The following is a 20,867-nucleotide window of genomic DNA, read 5'->3' as shown; positions in this document are numbered from 1 at the left end:
ACTGGGCCTGGGTGGCTCATGTCTTTAATCCTAGCACCCAGGAAGTTAAGGCAGGAGAATCCTTGTGATTTTGAAGCCAGTCCGGGCTACAGAGTGAATTCCAGGTCAGCCTGGGCTACAGTGAGACCCTGCCCCCACCCCCGCAAATCCTATCCATCATTGGTCGAGTTGACAGAAGTAGAATCCGTGGATACAGCTGTACCCCACCTAACAAGGGGTGTGAATAAGTGGTGGGATGGGGCTGGATGCTTGAAGAAAAGCTCTGGGACCCCCAGGCACCTGCATCTCCTTGCTCCACGCCCACATGCAGGGCCCACTAAAGGGATACATCACAAGTGTGTCTGAGCCTTCAATCTTCCTTCCTCATTGGGGCCCCAAGGTCCTCGAGACATCCTGGCTTACATGGAAGAACTTTGCCACCCACCACAGTGACCTCCCCCCCTTTAGCTCCATCATGGCCCATGGGCTGCAAGGCTCCAGGAGGTGTAAGCGAGGTGGAATTTATTGCCCAAAGAAACAGAACAACGTAGGAGAAAGGATCTGATCCCTGCCCTCCATGTGCTGGGGCCCAGGCCAAGGACTTTCCTGCCAGTGGCCCTGGCAAGCCCTGAGTAGTCACTCATCCTTGGGTGCTGAACTCAGCTCAGTCAGGGGTGCAGGGGGGGGGGGAGTGGACGTGGGATGGAAGTAGGCGGGTTCAGAAGACACCAGAGCGTACAGAGTCCTGCTTACACTTGCCTTGGAGGTGGCCCCAGGTCCTGGTAGGAGATTGGAGGGGAGTTTAAGGTATGGATTTGGCTTCTGAAGGCAGAGCCAGGCAGGCTGTTGGGATGAGTTTGCAGGACTCTAGACAGCTGTCCCAGAGAATGTTTGACAGGAGCTGGTGCTGCTGAGCCTCAAGCCTTCACCTTCTCCTCACCCATTGATGAAAGATGGCTCAGCAGTTAAAGTTATTCGCTTGCAAAGTGGGCCGGCCTGGGTTCAAGTCCCAAGCTACGTAAACAATTTAGACGCAAAATGTGGTGCAAGCGTCTGCCATTCGTTTATAGTAGCAAGAGCTCCTGGTGGGCACGATTATACACACACACACACACACACACACACACACACACACACACACAAAAGATCTCCAGATACATAACGACAGTTTAATTCCTTTCTGTTTTTCATCAAGCAGGATTGGGAAAGAGGGCCACAGGCTTGGTGCTGAAGCCCTTGGTGAGGATGAGGAGGCTGGCGTGGAGAAAGAAGATGGGAGGGAGGGACAGAATTTAGTCAGTGACTCAAGCACTCATATCTAGGCATAATCAAACGGCTACATAGTCACTAATTCAGAGCCACCCTTACTCCTGCCTGTTGTAGCCTGCGTACACAAGGACTCAAGCTCATGTCTTGTAACGCAAACATAAAGAGACCAAAATAATACCTACTGCAACTTGCACACAGCCGCCCACAGACGTGTCTGTCCCTGTGCATGGGCCAATGCGCATGTACACAAATATCGGCTTCTGCACAGACTCAGCCTTCATGCACACTGCCTCTCGGGCACAAAAGCCCAGACCTCTATTGCCCTGCCTAAGGACCAGGCTCCCAACAGTGACACAGAATTATGCGTACTTCCCAAGGTTTAGGCATGCACACACACACACCCCTCTATTCTATGAGTGGACTTCTCCTGCTCCCAGGTAATAGTCTGGGCCCGTGGTCTAGAGGCGGGTGGCATTGTAATGGGCAGGCAGTGCAAGACGTGGGGAGGGTGTGGCAGGGGGTAGCTCTTCCAGGAAGACTCTGGGAGGCAGTTGAGGCGAGCGGGGCTCAGGCCTGGCGTAGCACAAGGTGGCACGCGTGATGAGACCATCCAAGGGCTGCAGGGAATGCATCCAACGGGGCAGAAAGTCCCACGTCTGCAGCCACGTGGGCAGGCGCCCAGGACTTCGGCTCTGCAGGACATTGACAAGTGCCACGAAGACCATCAGGGCCCCAAAAGGTGCCCCCACACCCACCATGGCCTGCCAGCCTGCCATAGAGATGCCAAACACCAGCGAGGGCAAAAGCAGGAAGCACACGAGAAGATAGAGGACGGCAAACCAGCGGTACTTGGCGGTGCGCTTCCCCAGCGCCTTGGCCATGCGGATGGGCAGGCGCGTGCAGGGCAGCGGGTACCACAGCAGAATGCCCGAGATATTGAAGAAGAAGTGGCAGAGGGCGATCTGTAAGGAGAGTCAGAAGAACACTGAGGCCTCCTACATCAGCCCAACAGGGAATATGGGGCACCCTCACCCTCCTTCATCTTCCCCACACACAGCTGCAGAAGAGTCGCCACTTAGGGCTGACTTGCCTCCAGACCACTGCACACTGTCAGAGCTGTTCTTAAAATACTGAGGCGTGGGCTGGAGAGATGGCTTTAGTGGTTAAGGTGCTTGCTGGCAAGCCTGGCAATCCGGGTTCAAATCCCCAATATTGCCGGGCGTGGTGATGCACGCCCTTAGTCCCAGCACTTGTGAGGCTGAGGTAAGAGGATTGCTGTGAGTTTCTAGGCCAGACTGAGACTACATAACAAATTCCAGGTCAGCCTGGGCTAGTGCCAGACCCTACCTTGAAAAACCAAAACAAAACAAATCCTGTAAAACCAGATGCACAAAGTGGTGCATGCGCCCGGAATCATTTGCAGTGGCAAGTGGCCCTGGTTCTCATTCCCTCTGTCCCTCTCTCTCTCTCTCTCTCTCTCTCCCTCTCTCTTTCTCTTCTCTCCCTGCTTATAAATTTTTAATAATATTGAGGGGGCTGGAATGATGTCTTAGTGCCTGCAAAGCCAAAGGACCCAGGTTCGACTCCCCAGAACCCACGTAAGACATTTGCACAAGGGGGCGCACGCGTCTGGAGTTTGTTTGCAGTGGTTGGAGGCCCTGGTGCGCCCATTCTCTCTCTTTCTCTCAAATTAATAAAATCAAAATAAAGTTAAAAATATATATTGAGGTACTTCTACATTGTCAGCATTCCACATTTCTCTTACTCCCTCTTCCAGGACTCTGAGCAGATACACAATCCAGCAACAAAAAGATTTTTCTTTTTTTAAAAAAATATTTTAAAAGATTTATTTTTACTTATTTATTATTAGAGACAGTGAGGGAGAATGGGCACTCCAGGCCCTCTAGCCACTGCAAATGAACTCCAGACACATGAGCCACCATGTGCATCTGGCTAACGTGGCACCTGGAGAATTGAATCTGGGTCCTTAAGCTTCGCAGGCATGTTCCTTAATTGCTAAGCCATCTCTCCAGCCCAAGAGTTTCTTTCTTGGCACAGGGTCTTGCTATGTAGACCAAACTGGCCTCGAACTTGCAGCCATCCTTCTGCCTCTGCCTCCCAAGTGCTGGAGTTACAGGCATGCATCATGTCCGGTTTCAGCAGCTAAAAGATGGGCACTGGGTTTTGGCTCACTTGTTCTGGACTCTTAGTTGGTCAGTGTCTTGCCAGTGGCTCTTTTGTTTCTAGACCAAGCCTCCCCTTTGCCATCTGTTCATCCTCACCGCCTCTTCTTTTGATTCCTCCAGACTGGGCCAGGTCTCTCTGACACTATCTCTCCATAGTGCAAACCTGACTTGCTATTGATTGTCAGTGTGATTATTTATCTATTGGTACATGCATGCACATGCGTGCCAGGGTCTTGCATCCAGCTGTACATGGATGGCTACAGAACTGAACCCTGGCCAGCAGGCTTTGCAAGCAAGTGCCTTTAACCACTAAGGCAGCTCCCCAGTCCCCTGTGTGATTACTTAACAATTTCTCCCTATTTGACACCAAAGTCTGAAGAGTGAAATCAAGTCTACTCTTTTTTTTTTTTTTTTTTTTTTGGTTTTTCAAAGTAGGGTGTCACTGTAGCCCAGGCTGACCTGAAATTCACTATGTAGGCTGGCCTCAAACTCATGGCGATCCTCCTACCTCTGCCTCCAAAGTGCTGGGATTAAAGACGTGGGCCACCATGTCCGGCCAAGTCTACTTTTGTCCACAGTGATTTTCCAAGAGCATATTGGGTAGCCTTTACAAGCAACTAATGCTGGTTTATATGTTGTGACATCCTCCATCAAGCTGCACTATAACCCCAGCCTGGCACCAGCCCCATCCTGCCTCAGGCAGGCCCGTCCTCCCCCACATACCTGGAAGGAGCTGGATAGCTTCTCCCTGGGGCTGGCCAGTGCTGCCAGGATGGCTGTGGTGGTGGTACCAATGTTGGAGCCCAGTGTGAGAGGGTAGGCCCGCTCGATGCTGATCACACCCAGTCCTGGTGGACACGGGAAAGGATGGAGGTCCTCACCGTCTCCCTCTCCCTCTGCCCCTCCCCCGCCGCTGCTTGCTGCTGGGTACTGGGCACTCACCGATGAGTGGAGTGATGGCTGAGGTGAAGACAGAACTGCTCTGGACAACAAAGGTCATGCCGGCGCCCACCACCATGGCAAAGTAGCCCGTGACCCAGGTGAAGGGTGCTGGGAGGTCTGTAAGGAGCCCCGGGCTGGGTCAGTGGAAAGGCATTGGGCGAACAAGCACCTTCCTTAGGGAGGTGGTACTTGGGAATCAGTTTTCTGCTAGCACCTAGCCCGTGCCCTGCTCACTGTGTCTAGCTTGGGTTATCTTTGCTACCAGGGCTTTGCCTGGCTGCTCCCTCTGCCCAGAATATCCTACACTATCTAAATCCATTCCTCCTTCAGTATCTATGGGGACTGGCTCAATGCCACCCATGGATTCCAAAATCTGAGGGTATTTAAGTCCCTTCTGTAAAATGGTATGAGATTTTTCGAAGACCAACCTATTTGCTCCAATATACTTAAAAAATTATTTATTTATTTGAGAAAGAGCAGGAGAGAGAGAGAGAGAGAGAGAGAGAGAGAGAGAGAGAGAGAGGGAATGGGCACACCAGGGCCTCCAGCCACTGCAAACGAACTCCAGACACATGCGCCCCCTTGTGCATCTGGCTTATGTAGGTCCTAGGGAATCAAACCTAGGATCTTTGGCTTTGCAGGCAAATGCCTTAACTGTTAAGCCATCTCTCCAGCCCCCAACATACTTTTTTTCAATATTTTATTTTTATTTATTTATTTGAGAAAGAGAAAGAAGGAGAGGGAGAGAGAGAGAAAATGGCACACCAGGGCCTCCAGCCACTGCAAACAAACTCCAGATGCATGCATCACCTTGTGCATCTGGCTTACATGGGTATTGGGGAATTGAACTGAGTTCCTTTGGCTTTGCAGGTAAGCACCTTAACTGCTAGGCCATCTCTCCACCCTCCCATATACTTTTTAACAAAATTCTTTTAAATATTGGTCATTTTATTTTTTTAATTTTTATTTACTTGTGTGTGTGTGTGTGTGTGTGTGTGTGTGTGTGTGTAGGTGTGGCAGGACCAACCTCTTACCACTGCAAATGAACACCAGAGGCTTATGGTTTTATGTCACTTTCAGCATCTAGCGTACATGGGTGGCTTGGGGACTGAACCCTGGGTTGACAGACCTTGCAAGCAAGTGCCTTTAACTGCTGAGCCACATTGCCAGCCCCCTGCAATATGCGTTTTCATTTCTAGGTGACTTATCATATCTAATACAATGTGAAGCCTATATAAATACTTGTCACACTGCATTGATTAAGGAAGAATGACAAGAAAAGTGTCTGAATGGGTTCCATTCAGATGGGCCTTACTCTAGGCCAGTATGACTTAACTCACTGTGGCCCAGGTTGACCTCTAATTTGTGGTGATCCTCCTACTTCTGCCTCCCCAAGTGTTGGGGTTAAAGGTGTGCACCACCATGCCCAGATAATTTTTTTAAAGTTTTAAGGGCTGGAGAGATGGTTTATCAGCTAAGTCCCTTGCCTGCAAAGCCTAAGGACCCAAGTTCAATTCCCCAGAACCCACATAAACTAGATGCACATGGTGGCACATGCGTCTGGAGTTCATTTGCAGTTGCTAGAGGCCCTGGCACACCCATTTTCTCTCTCTCTCTTTTTCATAAATAAATAATTTTTTTAAAGTTTGTTTGTTGAAAAAAGGTCTTGCCACGCAGTCCAGATGGGCTTTGACCACAAAATTTCCTGCCTATACTTCCTGAGGGCTGGGATTATAGGCATGTGCCATCATGACCAGCCCTTTCATCCACATTTGACTCTTCGTTTAGGAGTTAAATGCCTCCTCCCCAGAGAGGGCTCTGAACATCTATGGTGACAGCCTGTTCCATTTATTGTGTTACCCATTTTTTTCCTGTCCCTTTGGGGGCCACCTTGCTCCTTCTCCAAACTTCTCACCCTCATTATTTCACAGCTTGGCTCCTCAGTCAGGCTGTGAGTCCTCTGAGATCAGAACTTCTTTTTTTTTTTTAAATATTTTGTGTATTTTTATTTATTTATTTGAGAGTGACAGAGAGAGAAAGAGGCAGTTAGGGAGAGAGAGAGAGAATGGGCGGGCCAGGGTCTCCAGCCACTGCAAATGAACTCCAGAAGTGTGAGCCCCCTTGTGCATCTGGCTAACATGGGTCCTGGGGAACTGAGCCTCGAACCGGGGTCCTTAGGCTTCACAGGCAAGCGCTTAACCACTAAGCCATCTCTCCAGCCCTAAGATCAGAACTTCTCTATTTGCCTCACCCTCATAGCCCTTGGCCCAAATGCCTGTCCATTTGTCAAGCACTGGCTCCTAGCTGAGTGTGGTGGCACATACCAGTGATCCCAACACTTGTAAGGTGGAGGTAAGAAAATCAGGAGTTCAAGGCCAACATGGACAACAGGAGACCCTGTCTCAAAAATCAAATACAAGCTGGGCGTGTGGCACACACCTTTAATCCCAGCACTTGAGAGGCAGAGGTATGAGGATCACCATGAGGTGAGTTCAAGGCCACCCTGAGTCTACATAGTGAATTCCAGGTCAGCCTGGGCTAGAGACCCTACCTCAACCCCCCCCCCCAAAAAAAAACAATAGCAGCAGAAATAACACTGATTTCTAAGAGCACCCATCTCTAGAATGGTACCACAGCCAAAGGCAGCCCCAACTCCCCAGCAGCCGGCATCTCAGGACCCTCCAAAATGGCCTAGTTTTCACCCCTTCTTGATTCACATGGGGAAACTGAGGCACAGAGGTAGTACTTTACCCAGACCTGTATAGTAATGGGATTTAGTAGAACCTGGAAGAGTCCATCCTAGGGCTCTTCCTAGTCCTGCACCCTTCCCACAGCTCACCTGTGTTGATCACCTTCTGGATGACCTTGGCCACCTGGCCCTTGAGCAGAGAGTTGAGCATCTTGACAAGGAGGATGAGACAACTGCACAGGACCACCAGGGAGCCAGCCAGCAGGATGAGTCCCACAGCCAAGTCAGGCAGCCCAGTGTCCACGAAGATGTGGTTGCCTGAAGGGATGAGGTCAGAAGACTGAGAGCTCACCCCCACACCCCACTTCCCACCTTTGCTGATCCACTGGGCCGTGAACCTCACACCTCACCTTAGGTTCCTTAAGCTTACAGACCATAACATGGACTGACCCAAGCCCAGAGGTGAGATTACTTGTCAGCTGTCCCCTCCTGGGGCTAGATGCAGCGGTGGCCAGCAAGAGGATGGCCCTGCTGCTGCCCTTGCCAGGAGGGACCCTCTCATGTTGCAGATACTTACATTTTTCCATGGTGGCATTCACAAAGGTCTTGCTGAAGTTGGTCTCTGCCTTGGACATGGACATGGAAGCCTAGGTTAAGAAGAAGGTGACTGGGCTGGAGAGATGGCTTAGTGGTTAATGCACTTGCCTTCAAAGCCAAAGGACCCAGATTTGATTCCCCAGGGCCCACATAAGGCAGATGCACATGGTTATACATGTGTCTGGAGTTTGTGTACCCACTCTCTCTCTCTCTCTCTCTCTCTAAATAAATAAATAAATAAGTAAAAGTAGGGATTTTGTTTTGTTTTGTTTTTTGAGGTAGGGTCTTACTCTGGCCCAGGCTGACCTGGAATTCACTATGTAGTTTCAGGCTGGCGTCAAACTCACGGTGATCCTCCTACCTCTGCCTCCCGAGTGCTGGGATTAAAAGCATGTGCCACCACACATGGATCCCTGACATATCTCTTCATTTGATCTTTAGCCAAAAGGCTGAGCAGCAATCCCTGCACATATCTCTTCTTACCAGCCCCTTTCTTGGTGACCTTCCTCTTCCTCAATAACTGCCCCCTACCCTCCCTAATGCTCCCTTAACTCAAGCACCATTCTCCTGCTCTACCCAAGTGGTGAGGGCATGGTGGGGCAGAGGGTCCAGCTGCCACATTTCTTCCCTACAGTGAAGTGAGGGGGGCTTCCTGGGGATACAGGAGCCACAGGATTAGGCAGGTGGCTGAAGTGACGGCATAGGCTGCGTGTGGAGGCAGTGAGCCGGCAGGGACAGCAGCTACACAGCTCTAGGTCACTGTCACCATCCAGAGATACTGCCCAATTCCACAAAACCAAGTACCATTCAGAAGTTTTTGGTAAAAATATCCAATCTTGGGCTGGAGAGATGGCTTAGTGGTTAAGGTGCTTGCCTACGAAGCCTAAGGACCCATGATCCACTCTCCAGGCCCCATGTAAGCCAGATGCACAGTGACGCATGCGGGAACGGTCGCACATGCACACAAGGTGGCGCACACATCTGGAGTTCAGTTGGTGTGATTGGAGGCTCTGGGACACCAATTCTCTCTCTCACTTTCTCATATAAAAAAAGGCTAGTGTGCCGGGCGTGGTGGCGCATGTCTTTAATCCCAGCACTCAGGAGGCAGAGGTAGGAGGATTGCCATGAGTTCGAAGCCACCCTGAGAATACAGAGTGAATTCCAGGTCAGCCTGAGCTAGAGTGAAACCCTACTTTGAAAAACCAACCAACCAAACAAACAATCAAACAAAAAAAAAAGGCTAGTGTGTTGGGCTTGCCTCAAAAAAAAAAAAAAAAATCTAATCTCTATAAATGTTGGCAACTACCTTGATACATACTTTTGTTTTTCAGTGCACTGGTTTGAACCTAGGAGCACACAAATTTTAGGCAAGTGTCCTATCTCTGAGCTACATCCTTAGCCTTTATTTTAATTTTTTTCATCTTTTCTCTTTTCTATCTCCCTCCCTCTCTCATTCTCTCCCTCCCTCTCTTTCCCTTTCTTTCTTTTTCTCTTTCTCTCTCTCTTTCTTTCTCCCTCCCTTCCTCTCTCTCTCTCTCTTTCTCTCTCTCGCTTTCTCTTTCTTTCTGGAACTCACACACTACTCTTACCCTAGCCTCCCAAGTGCTGGGATTATACGCATAAACCACAATACCTGGCTTTTTTTTTTTAACTTTTTTTTTTTTTTTTTTTTTTTAGACAGGATCTCACTAAGTTGCCCAAACTGATCTTGAATTTACTCTATAGCCCCAGTAAGCCCTGAACTTGCAATCCTCCTGCCTCGGTCTCCTGAATAGCTGAGATGACAAACCTGTAGCACCAGACCCAGAGATATACTTCAGAATTCTAGGAAGCAGAATTTGAGGGCCAGCAGAAACAACCCCATCTAGCTTACATATTGCTAACCTGTAGCCTCATTGGATTAAAGAGTTGTTACTGAAAATGCAACCCAGGGTTCCTTATTTTGCCCAACCCCTGGTCCCATGTCAGGAGGAAATAAGATGGATTTGGTTGTAGAGAAACACACCTCACAAAGGGGGAACTAACTGGACCTCAGAAGAGAGTTGTACATGACCAAATCCCCAGGTCCCTTTCTATTCACCCCTCTGCCCCTTCTAGCCCAGTCCCCTGAGGCTGTGCTGTGGGAGACTGACCTCTCCTGTTCTAAGGGTGGGTATTCTGGTGGGGTGCTGCTGGCACCTCCATGTTTACAGAGTCTTTGGATGTTGTTTTAGGGCTGAGGAGATGGCTCAGCAGTTAAAGGCGCTTGCTTGCAAAGCCTAATGGTCTGTGGTTCAACTTCCCATTATCCTCATAAGGTCAGAAGCACAGAGTGGCACATGTGCCTGGAGTTTGTTTGTAGTGGCAGAAGGACCTGGTTTTCCCAATCTCTTTCTCTCAAATAAATAGCTTTTAAAAATTATTCTGTGCTTGCTTTGGCAGCACATATACTAAAATTGGAACGATATGGAGAAGATTAGCATGGCCCCTGCACAAGGATGACACACAAATTTGTGAAGCGTTCCATATTAAAAAAAAAAAAAAAGGGCTGAAGAGATGGCTTAAAAGTTAAAACATTTGCCTGCAAAACGAAAGGACTCTGGTTTGATTTCCCAGGACCCATGTAAGCCAGATGCACAAGGGAACACATGCATCTGGAGTTTGTTTGTAGTGGCTGGAGACCCTGGTGCGCCCATTTTCTCTCTTTCTCTCTGTCTCAAGTAAATAAATAAATACACAAAATATATTTAAAAATTATTCTAAGCTATGTGCTACTTAAAAAAAATGTATGATGGGCTGGAGAGATGGCTTAGTGGTTAAGGCATTTGTCTGCAAAGCCAAAGGACCTTGGTTCGATTCCCCAGGACCCACACATGCCAAATACACAAGGAGGTGCATACATTTAGAGTTTGTTGGCAGTGTCAGGAGGCCCTGGCATGCCCATTCCCTCTCTCTGCCTCTTTCTCTCTCTCTCAAATAAAAAAATAAAAATAAAATTTAAAGCCGGGCGTGGTGGCGCATGCCTTTAATCCCAGCACTTGGGAGGCAGAGGTAGGTGGATCACTGTGAGTTCGAGGCCATCCTGAAATTACATAGTGGATTCCAGGTTAGCCTGGGCTACAGTGAGACCCTACCTCAAAAAAAAAAAAATAAGTCAAAAGAAATAAATAAAACTTAAAAAATAAACCAAAAAATTTTTTTAAAAAATGTATGATGGCACTTGGGCTGCAAGGCCACTGGGAAATCCTGCTGGAACTGAGCTGAAAACCTCCTCCATGTAGACCAGCTGACAGAAAGCTGGAAGAAGTCATTCTGTTCTGCATGCTGTTCAATGGGAAAAAGAGAAATCACCAGTGAAGCTACTCAACAGTGGACACTGCAAGCCTCATATTTGGCCTGCCAGACCAAATGAGCCAACAGGTGCAACAGTGGCACGTCTGTCATGGTCTGTCATGGTGGAAACCAACTGCCCTCTAATTGGACTGGAGGCCCCTCCATAGGAGGGAATACATCCCTGATACTGAAAACCTACAACAGAGGTAGTCATGAGCCCTAGGGGTGTAACGCCTGCTGCTGTCTGGCTAAATGTATACACTATTTTCATCAAACTGCCCAGTAAACACTTCTCTTAATGTTCATACCCATATATTAATGCTACTCTCACTTTTGGTAGAGAACCTTCTCTTTTCAAAGGGCAGTGACCTTGGGATGACTATTCATGGTGCTGGGAAGAAGTGACAGAGGAATGCTCAGTACTGAAACATCTCTATCACACCTTCCAAGGCTCAGGGTCTATTGCAGAAGAGGTGGCAGAAAGAATGTAAGAGCCAAAGGAAAGGTAGGACTCCATACAATGTGCTCCTCCAGACACGAAATAGCCTGGATATCCATGACCTCACAATGCCTGACACTACCTACACAAGACCATCATAATAGGAGGAAAAGATGATAACATCAAAATAAGAGACTGATTGAGAGGGGGAGGGGATATGATGGAGAATAGAGTTTCAAAGGGGAAAGTGGGGGGAGGGAGAGCATTACCATAGGGTATTGTTTACAATCATAGAAGTTGTTATTAAAAATTAAAAAATTAATTTTAAAAAAATGTATGATGGGGCTGGAGAGATTGCTTAGCAGTTAAGGCGTTTTCCAGCAAAGTGAAAGGACCCAGGTTCAATGCCCCAGTACCCATGTAAAGCCAGATGCACAAGGTGGTGCATGCTTCTGGAGTTTGTTTGCAGTGCCTAGAGGGCCTATGTGCCCATTCTCTCTCTCTCTCTCTCTCTCTGTCTCTCATATTTTTTCTATATTTATTTATTTGAGAGAGATAAAGAGGTAGATATACATAGAGAGACACCTTAGGGTTGGCATAGTCAGGGGTAGGGTAAGGCCCACAGGGGAAGTCAGGTACCCCAAAGTGCAAGAGAGGGATGTAGGGGCAGCAGGAGGGGCAGAGAGGAATCTACTGCAAAGCCAGGCCAGAGATGGAGCTAAGGGGGCGGGGGGAGAACCTCCTCGGCCTCGCTCGGAATGTTAGGAGGCCCAGATGCGGGCACGTGTTCAGGATAAGGTCCATCTTGCCTGGAATGAAAGCAAGGGGAGTAGATATTGAGTGGAATGGGAGTGTTGAGGGGAAAACAGAACAAATGAATCTCCCAGAGCCCTGGGTGTTCACCCTAGCTGAGCCCCTCGCAGCGGGGTGACCTGAAACCTTATGCTTAACCTCTCTGGGCTATCGTTGCCTCCTTCGCCGGCATGAAATCTCCGATGGTATCTGCCTCTCCCCGAGGACGATTTGGAAACATCTTAGAAGAAAGAGTTGGGATTTAAGTGTCTGCAGGGACACCCCAAATTAAGGAGACGCTTCTGGGAACCGAAGGAGGTGATTAAGCTCACAGAGGACCGCCGGGTTCCCAGAGCCCTTCCCCGGGAGAGAACGGAGGAAGGCGGGCTGCCGGGGAAGAGAGCGCGCTGGCTGCGCCATCTGGTGGTGAGGAGGAGAAGTTCTCAGAGCGTTATCAGCCCTCCTGCCACCCGCCACCCGGAGAGGTTGATCTGGGTCCCAATGGACCGAAAGGGGAATGCGTGCATAGGGTGAGGCTTCAGACTGGCAGCTGGGACAAGCAGGGAGCGGAGTGGGGATCCCAGCGGGACTTGCGGTCTTCCTCCATCACAACCTCTCTGCGGTTAGTTAGGTCCTCATCCGTGAAGTGCGGGTGGAATGATCGCTGCTTCCCAGGCTGCAAGTCCTTCAAGGGTGCTTGTTTAAACCACAAGGTATGAGCCGGGCGTGGTGGTGGCGCACGCCTTTAATCCCAGCACTCGGGAGGCCGAGGTAGGAGGATTGCCATGAGTTCAAGACCAGCCTGGGCCTACATAGTGAATTCCAGGACAGCCTGGACTAAAGCAAGACCTTACCTCAGAAAATTAGTTAATTATATAATTAAAAAGTTAAAGAAAGATAAACCACAAAGTGTGGTTGCCAATCCACAATATGAGTCCACAAGAAGGGAATTCCTAAGACAGTGCCAGGCCTTCGGATCATCCAGAAATGGTTGAACTATCGGAATTGCCTAGATTATTTTCCACTTCCCATCTGAATCACCTCGAGTTTTCATTGTCTCCTTGATGATACAGGTTCCCTGGAGACATTTTTTTTGGACAAGGTCGAGTTCCAGTGATAGCTGGAAGCAAGAAGAGTTGTAGACAGTAGGAGAAATTCTATGACCAAAGAAAACCTGTGGTACAGAAAGCTGATTTCCACCCCAAGAGCATGTGATGCAGCTGTGTGAGTTTCATCCCTTGGTGAACAAGCCCAGAGCAAAGGACTCCTCTCCAATCCCCTAGCTACGTTCCAAGACAAGAAAAATGCAAGCTGCTTTTACAGAAGAGCTTTCTGTGGGCTGGAGAGATGGTTTGGCGGTCAAGGCGCCTGCCTGCGAACCCTAAGGACCCAGTTTCGACTCCCCAGAACCCACGTGAGCCAGATGCACAAAGTGACGCATGCATACAGATTGCACATGCGCACAAGGTGGCGTATGCATCTGGAGTTTGTTTAGTGGCTAAAGCCCTGGCGTGCCAATTTTCTCTCTCTCTCTCTCTCACTCTCTCTCATAAATAATAAAAATAAACCAGGTGTGGTGGTGCACATCTTTAATCCCAGCACTCCAGAGGCATAGGTAAGAGGATCACCGTGAGTTCAAGACCACCCTGAGAATACAGAGTGGATTCCAGATCAGCCTGAGCTAGAGTGAGACCCTACCTACAAAAATAAAAATAAATAAATAAATAACTTCAAAAAGTTTTTTTTTTTTTTTTTTTTTTTCTGGGACAGGAGCCTGAAACCAGTACTTCAGCAGGTGGCACCTATGTATGTGAGAAGGGCCCAAAGTCAGCCCTGGCTGGATGAACTTGGGAAGTTCCTTCACACCGCTGAACTTCAGGTTCCACTTCTGTAAAATGAGGTGCTGGTGTGCATCTCATCAGTATTGCTTCCAGACCACATCGGCGGAGGATCTGCCCAGTGATGTGAGGTGAGGCGCTCTTGTGCATGGCTAGTTGTGTGTGTGTGTGCGTGTGTGTGTGTGTGTGTGTAGATCAGTGTGCGATTTTTCTCTTTTCCAGATCACACTTTCAAGTAGAGAGGTTGCGGTGACTGAGAGAGCTCACGGTGGCTGGTGTGAGAGGTCCCAGAGCCAGCATCAAAGCTGTCCACATGGGCTTTTTGTTGTCATCTGCCTTGAACTCTTGGAAGAGCTGATGTAGAGCTGTGTGCCACTTGGAATACAAAAGAACAGCATAGGACGAGTTACTGGAGGGTTTTCTGTTCATGCTGGGATAAAGGTCCAGGAGCATCCAGCAGCAAGGGACTGAATGAGGAGGAAGGGCTTGTGGGCTTTGGATTTCCTCAAAGCTTGTTCTAAATGGAGCTATGCCTTGTAGATAACAGTTTAGGAGAAGCGAATCTGGCAGCTTATATGTTGATAAAGCATTCTTCTTTCTTTGGCTGAGCAAGTCAATGTGCTAACTGCCTGCTTCCTTGTTCCTAATCACCTTGCACCACAGGTATAATGACTAGTCCAAGAGTGTCCAACCGATCCAAACAGCTCTTCCCTCTGGGCAGTAGAAGCGGCACAAACCGTGCAGGAGAACATGGCCTCATGACAATGACAGTCTCCAGAGGGCCCCACTGCCACTTGCTGTGTCTCCAAAGACGCTTCCATGTTGTATGTGTCTCCAAGGAGGTTTCTATGTAGCATATGTCTCCAAGGAGGCTTCCATGTAGCATGTGTCTCCAAGGAGGCTTCCATGTAGCATGTGTCTCCAAGGAGGCATCCATGTAGCATGTGTCTTCAAGAACATTTCCATGTAGCATGTGTCTCCAAGGAAGTTGTCCATGTAGCATGTGTCTCCAAGGAAATTTCCATGTAGAATGTGCCTCCAAGGAGGCTTCCATGTAGCAGTCTTGCTCCTCAGCTAGACTTCTCAAGTATCCTTACTGCACTCTTTTCCTACCCCCTCCTCACATTTCCTACATGCTAAACTTCGCATACTCCCTACATATTAAACTCCAAAACACAGCAGAACTGAGTCGCTAACTCCTAGCACCCTTGGGCTTGATAAGCTCTGGCAAGTTTCTTGGCCTCCTTGAGCCTGTGTCTTTTCTCTACCTGTCAAACTAGAGGGTTGAGCAAGACTCCTGGTTCTTAAACTAGAGCACACAGGAAATCTAGACGGCTTGTGGGATCATATGCCACTGGACCCAGCTCTCAGGGTTTTCTCTAATTCAGTAGATCTAGGGGGAAAAAGCATATCTAATGTGCAGTGTATCCACTTCTAGCACTTGCAGGCAGGATACCTAATTTTCACCTCTCATGGTTCCTAATGACATTGATGCAGCTGATCTTGGTAGCCACTCTTTGAGAACCATTAGATTACATTGATGACATGCCAAATCTAGTTGACTGGTGATGTTTGCCTAAAGTAGTGTGTGATGGTAGGAGGAATTACCAATGTCTGTCACAGGCATAAGGTCATAGGAAAATTGCCACATATTTGCTCTCTCCTGGCTAAATGACCTCCAAGATCTATCTGAACCATGAAGCCAGTAAGTATTGTGTGAAAAGAGAATCTTCTTACCTGGGTCCAGGGCCAGAACTCACCTCTGTTGAGTCTGGGTGGCACCAAACCCGGATGAGGCTGTGGTTCCTCAAGGACTCATCCCCCACAGCAATGCTGGTGATCACAGACTTGTCCAGCTGTGGTAAGATGAAGGTGGGAGGGGTGATGGCGGAGCCTCTTATGCCCATCTGCCCACCCTATGCCAGGCCCCGCCCCCCACCTGGATGATGAGCTTCGTGAAGGGTTCCGTGATGATCTTGAGAAGGTCGGGGGCATCACGGCCACCGCGGATGTTGAAGGAGGCAACCACGAGTCCGGTGATGTGGTGCAAATAGCCGGTGGCGGCCTCCAGGGGCAGCAGGACCAGAACAGATAGCCAGTTAAAGCAGTCGTGCACCGTGGCCCCTGCAAAGGCCCTGAGCAGGGAGGCCACATTGCAGGACAGCTGGAGCCAGGATGTGTGCGCACCGGGGGCTCCTGGCATTCAACGCTGCCTCCCCTCCCCCGACAAGCATGAGCTTCCTCCTTCCTTGCCAGCTTACCGCCGGAAGTCAGTCCTGTCCCCTGCCTGCATCAGGGCCACGATGGTGTTGGTGACAGAGGTTCCGATGTTGGAGCCCATGATGATGGGGATGGCCGAGCTCACCTCCAGCACTGAGAGAAAAGGGTCCTCTTAAGTGACTGGGCGGTGACACCAGGCCCTGCCTTACAAGAGCTGCTCCTATCAGTCCCAAGCTTACATCCCAGTCCCAAATGGCCTTGTCTCTTTCTTAACTTTTACTTATTTATTTGAGAGGGAGAGAGAGAGAGAGTGTGTGTGTGTGTGGGCATGCCAGGGTCTCCTGCCCTGCAACCAAACCCCAGACGAATGTGCCACTTTGTGCATCTGGATTTACATGGGTACTGGGGACTCGAACCCAGGCCATCAGGCTTCCAGCTCCCCAGGCGCCTTTTCTGTCACACTGTTGACTCTACCTAGACTCAGTGTGTCTCAGGTCTGTGTGCACATAGGCTGTGCCTTTATGTGTGTGTGTGCGTGTGTGTGTGTGTGTGTGTGTGTGTATACACTCATGTGACTAAATGTACATGTACCGCATAGGTTGTACCCATTCTCTACGCAGTCTGAACATGTATGTGCATGTGTATAAGTGTGTCATTAGACCATAGCTCATGTGCAAATCTACATTCTGTGCTTGTATGGGCACACATCACACAAGTTTGATGGTTCGTTTCATGAGACTGATGCATTACCTACTGTGCCAACAAGGCACCTTGATGGTTCATTTTACATATGAACTAGGCTAGCCTATAGCATCGTTATTCAGCCCAGCACTGGCCTAGGTGTTCCTGTGCAGCTGTTTAATAAATGCGATTCTCACCCATAATCATTTGACTTTAAGTAAAGATTATTTTATTTATTTTTATTTATTTATTTGCGAGCCGAGAAACAGAAGGAGGATGGTGATGGGGTGGGAAATGGGCACGCCAGGGCCTCTTGACACTGCAAACAAACTCCAGACGCATGCGCCACTTTGTGCATCTGGTTTTACCTGGGTACTGGGGAATTGAACCAGGGCCATCAGGCTTCGCAAGCAAGCACCTTTAATGATTGAGCCATCTCCCCAGCCAAGTAAAGATTATTCTTGATAACCTAGATGGCCTCATCCAAAGGGATGAAAGGGTCGAGGAAGAAGTGATTTCACCTGCAGACTATATACCACTGGCTTCTGCCCAAGCATCCTGGCCTGCCCTTCCTGATGGCCTGCCCTTATGACTTGACCCTCCAGCCCCACAATTGTGTAAGCCAATTCTTTTGTTGTTGTTTTTTGAGATAAAGTCTCACTCTAGCTCAGGCTGACCTGGAATTCACTATGTAGCCTCAGACTAACTGCAGTCCTCCTACCTCTGCCTCTCGAGTGCTGGGATTAAAGGCATGTGCCACCATGCCTGGCTATAAGCCAATTCTTTACAATAAATCATATGTTACTCAGGGAAGCCAGAGAAGTACAGTCTATAGGATATGTATGTATGCATGTAGGTATCACATACATGGGATTGTGTTTCTCTGGTTTTCCTGAGTGTTGATGTGGCCAAATAGAACTGGGCCTTCCAGGAGATATATTCCCTTGCTACCCTCCCCAGCTCCTGAGACACCCCACCTGGTTCAGACTCTCGGCCCTGCTCTAGAGGACAGAGTAGTGAGGCTGGAGACCTGCTCTTTGTTTGGAGCCTCCTGTCCACATTCCTGCCTTCATCCTAAAGCCCTGACAAGGTGTTCTTACCTCCGGTCCTGGGCCCTCCCATTCCCACCCCAGGCTCTTCCTGGCCATGCTTGGGGTCACTCACAGCCAGAGGAGACCATGCTGACGATGATGGAGGTGGAGGTACTGGAGCTCTGTACCAGCACAGTCACCAGGATCCCTACCACCAGCCCCGCCACCGGGTTGGACAGGATGGCATTGTCCTTGAAGATGTCACCAGCCACCTTCCCTGTGGAGCACAAACCAGCATTGTCCGAGGTCCTTTTGTAAAGTATGAGTATATATATGAGAAAGAGAAAATTGGCATGCCAGGGCCTCCACAACTGCAGTCAAACACCATGTGTGACTTTGTGATCTTGTGTCATCTTGTGTGTCTGGCTTATGTGGGAGCTGGAGAGTCATGGGCATGCGCTTTAACCGCTAAGCCATTTCTCCAGCCCCTGAGGTCCTTTTGAACACCACCCCCCTCCCCGCCGACCTCTTCCACACGGACCCTACCTCCAGCCAGCTGGAAGGCTGAACTGAGCACGTCCAGGGAGCAGACAAAGAGGTAGAGGAAGGTCAACATCAGAGGGACTTTGAGGAGCTTCATAACAGCCTGGAGCAGTTTCCGGGCCAGCCTAGGTTCTGCAGGTGGGCCAGACATGAGCACAGCACACAGGGTACTTGGGTGCTGACTGCCTAGACCCCTTCTGCCCACCCCTCCATCCTGGCCCACCTGGCTTCTGCTCCTCTTCCAGGGCAAGCTTGACAGGTAGTGGGTCATGACACTCCCTGACCTCCCCATAGGGACAGCTGTGTTCTGTGAGAGCCACTGGACTCAGACTGGAGAAGGCATAGGTGGATGTCCCTGGAATCCTGTGCAGAACTGGGGAGAGAGACTGGTCAGGAGTTCTCAGATGCCCCAGGGCCAAAGGGGCAAAGGACTTAACCCAAGATATGGCACCTGTGGGCAAGTAGGACATAGGGTGTGAAAATAGTACTCACCTTGTGGACTGGGCACATAGGCAAAGGCTGTCCCATGCACCACGTGCCCCCCACGGACTGGAAGGGGAGAGACAGCTGGCCCTCCCAGCCTCTCTCCATAGGGCATCATGCTGGGTTCCCACAGTGGGTCCTGTGTGTCAGGAGGCTGCAGCAACATTGAGTGACTCAATATGCACATACATGGTCATCCACAGAACTCCACAATGTGTGACCCCATCCACCTCCAGACATCCAGACACACCCAGAGATACACAATCAGGTGCTCAGCACAGATGTGGGTGTTCATTCGCCAAATCATTCAGCCAGCAGGGGTTTTGTACTTGTTTTGTTTGCAGTACTGGGAATGGAACCTAGGGCCTTGAACATGCGTACTAATAAACACTCACTCACTGAGCTACATCACCAGCTCTAGCAAGTTTTTAAAAGATTTTTATTTATGAGAGAGAGAGAGAGGGAGGGAGGGAGAGAATGGGCATACCAGGGCCTCTAACCAAGGGAAATGAACTATAGACACATGTGCCACCTTGTGCATCTAGCTTATGTGGGTACTGGGGAATTGAACCTGGGTCCTTAGGCATCACAGGCAAGTGCCTTAACCGCTAAGCCATCTTTCCAGCCCTCTAGCAAGTTTTACTTCCCTACCTTCCTCCTTCCCTCCCATTTTAATTCCCTCCATTCCTTCCTTTCTTCCTTCTTCCCTGTCTCTCTCCCTCTCTCCTTCCCTTATTTCTTTCCTTCTTTCCTTGGAGGATCTCATGTAGCCAAGCCTAGCTTGGAACTTTCTATGCAGCCAAGGAGCGAAGGATGACCTTGAACTTCCGAGGCTCCTGCCTCCCATCTCTCCAATGCTGGAACAAGCCACCAGCCGAGTTTATCCAGTCAGTGCTTCTTGAGCATGAGTCTATCCTAGACTCTTGAGTTAGCTGCTGGGGTACCCTGGTGATTCAAGACAGATACAGCCCCTGCCCTCACGAAGCTCAGAGGCTAGTGAGGAGGCGGGGGTACATGAAGTGGTCTCTCAGTGGATAGCAGCCAGGTGTTATGACAGGTACCCGGACCACTGAAGAGTGCCCTCGGTAGGGTGGGGGCTTTCAAGGGGGAGTAGACCAGGCTGGGCTGGGGTTGGGATATCACAGAAAAGGGGAGGACAGGCAGGAGAGTGGTAAAGGGAGGCGCTGGGGTGATGGGGGTGTCTGCTAGGAGCTGGGTTAGGACAAGGTGGCAATATGGCAGCCGTGGACTCACCCGGAGGTTGTGACAGCTTCTGCTCAGGAGCTTGGGGAAGGAACTGGGACCCTCCTGTTTATACCTTCGGGTCAAGGGCAAAGTCCTAGAACCCTAGCTGCCCTCCCTCTGTTCCCCATTAGATTAACTTTACCCCTGAGATCCCTTCCAGTTAATTTCTAATCGCCAGCTCGCCAGGGGGAGTCTGTGGTCAGACTCCCCTCCCCCACTGCACCAGACCAGTCTGGACACAACCTAGCAAGGGCTTAGGGACATCCCCAGGCAACCAGACACAGACCCCGAGGCCACACAGTCACCTTGTTCCTAAGGCCTTGCACACACACACACACACACACACACATACACACGTGCATGTGGGCATGTATGCATATCTGTGAGTGTTAATACAGAGGCCAAAGGATAACTTCACATGCTGTTCCTTAACCACCTTTCATCCCTATTTTTTTTTTTTCCAAGGCAGGGTCTTGCTGCAGCCCAGGCTGACTTGGAATTCACTATGTAGTCTCAATCCACCCTTTTTTTTTTTTTTTTGAAGTTTGGAGAGTTTTTTTTTTTTTTTTTTTTAGATTATAAATAGAACTGAAAACACTTAAGAGAGAGGAGGAGAAAGAA

At 49.4% G+C, this 20,867-nt stretch overlaps 1 protein-coding gene and 1 non-coding gene across 4 annotated transcripts; one reads left to right on the top strand and one right to left on the bottom strand.

The window, feature by feature from the left end:
• Positions 1-1,128: 1,128 nt before the first annotated feature.
• Slc34a1 (solute carrier family 34 member 1) lies at positions 1,129-20,373 on the bottom strand. Of its 3 annotated transcripts, XM_004665054.2 has the most exons (13): positions 20,256-20,373; positions 19,011-19,155; positions 18,742-18,891; positions 18,522-18,650; positions 18,109-18,252; positions 16,305-16,416; positions 15,983-16,178; positions 15,804-15,899; positions 7,643-7,712; positions 7,216-7,383; positions 4,377-4,493; positions 4,158-4,282; positions 1,129-2,210 (listed from the first exon to the last, which is right to left on the bottom strand). In XM_004665054.2, the coding sequence occupies exons 2-13, from the start codon at positions 19,117-19,119 to the stop codon at positions 1,707-1,709; spliced, it is 1,920 nt and encodes a 639-aa protein (XP_004665111.2). In that variant the 5' UTR covers positions 19,120-19,155; positions 20,256-20,373; the 3' UTR covers positions 1,129-1,706. The 3 variants fall into 3 exon arrangements, with proteins under 3 accessions (XP_004665111.2, XP_045009478.1, XP_045009479.1); XM_045153543.1 differs by lacking the exons at positions 1,129-2,210; positions 4,158-4,282; positions 4,377-4,493; positions 7,216-7,383; positions 7,643-7,712 and adding an exon at positions 12,117-12,222 and having other exon boundaries at positions 15,781-15,899; XM_045153544.1 differs by lacking the exons at positions 1,129-2,210; positions 4,158-4,282; positions 4,377-4,493; positions 7,216-7,383; positions 7,643-7,712 and adding an exon at positions 13,068-13,325 and having other exon boundaries at positions 15,781-15,899.
• On the top strand, positions 10,068-10,174 carry LOC123461818. Its single transcript, XR_006637883.1, has one exon. It is a non-coding gene; the product is annotated as a U6 spliceosomal RNA (small nuclear RNA).
• Positions 20,374-20,867: the final 494 nt, after the last annotated feature.

This window comes from Jaculus jaculus, chromosome 6 (genome assembly GCF_020740685.1).
Source record: "Jaculus jaculus isolate mJacJac1 chromosome 6, mJacJac1.mat.Y.cur, whole genome shotgun sequence".
Taxonomy (NCBI): domain Eukaryota; kingdom Metazoa; phylum Chordata; class Mammalia; order Rodentia; family Dipodidae; genus Jaculus; species Jaculus jaculus.
The sequence above is the reverse complement of the archived record's forward strand: the minus strand, read 5'-3'. Positions and strand labels throughout refer to the sequence as shown.

Excerpts from the sequence above, each read along its gene's own strand:
- Slc34a1 (XM_004665054.2), bottom strand. The coding sequence starts at position 19,119 with ATGATGCCCTATGGAGAGAGGCTGGGAGGGCCAGCTGTCTCTCCCCTT. Across the intron at positions 18,892-19,010 it reads CTATGTGCCCAGTCCACAAG|TTCTGCACAGGATTCCAGGG; the intron begins GTGAGTACTATT and ends CTCTCTCCCCAG. Across the intron at positions 4,283-4,376 it reads AGCCATCACTCCACTCATCG|GACTGGGTGTGATCAGCATC; the intron begins GTGAGTGCCCAG and ends CGTGTCCACCAG.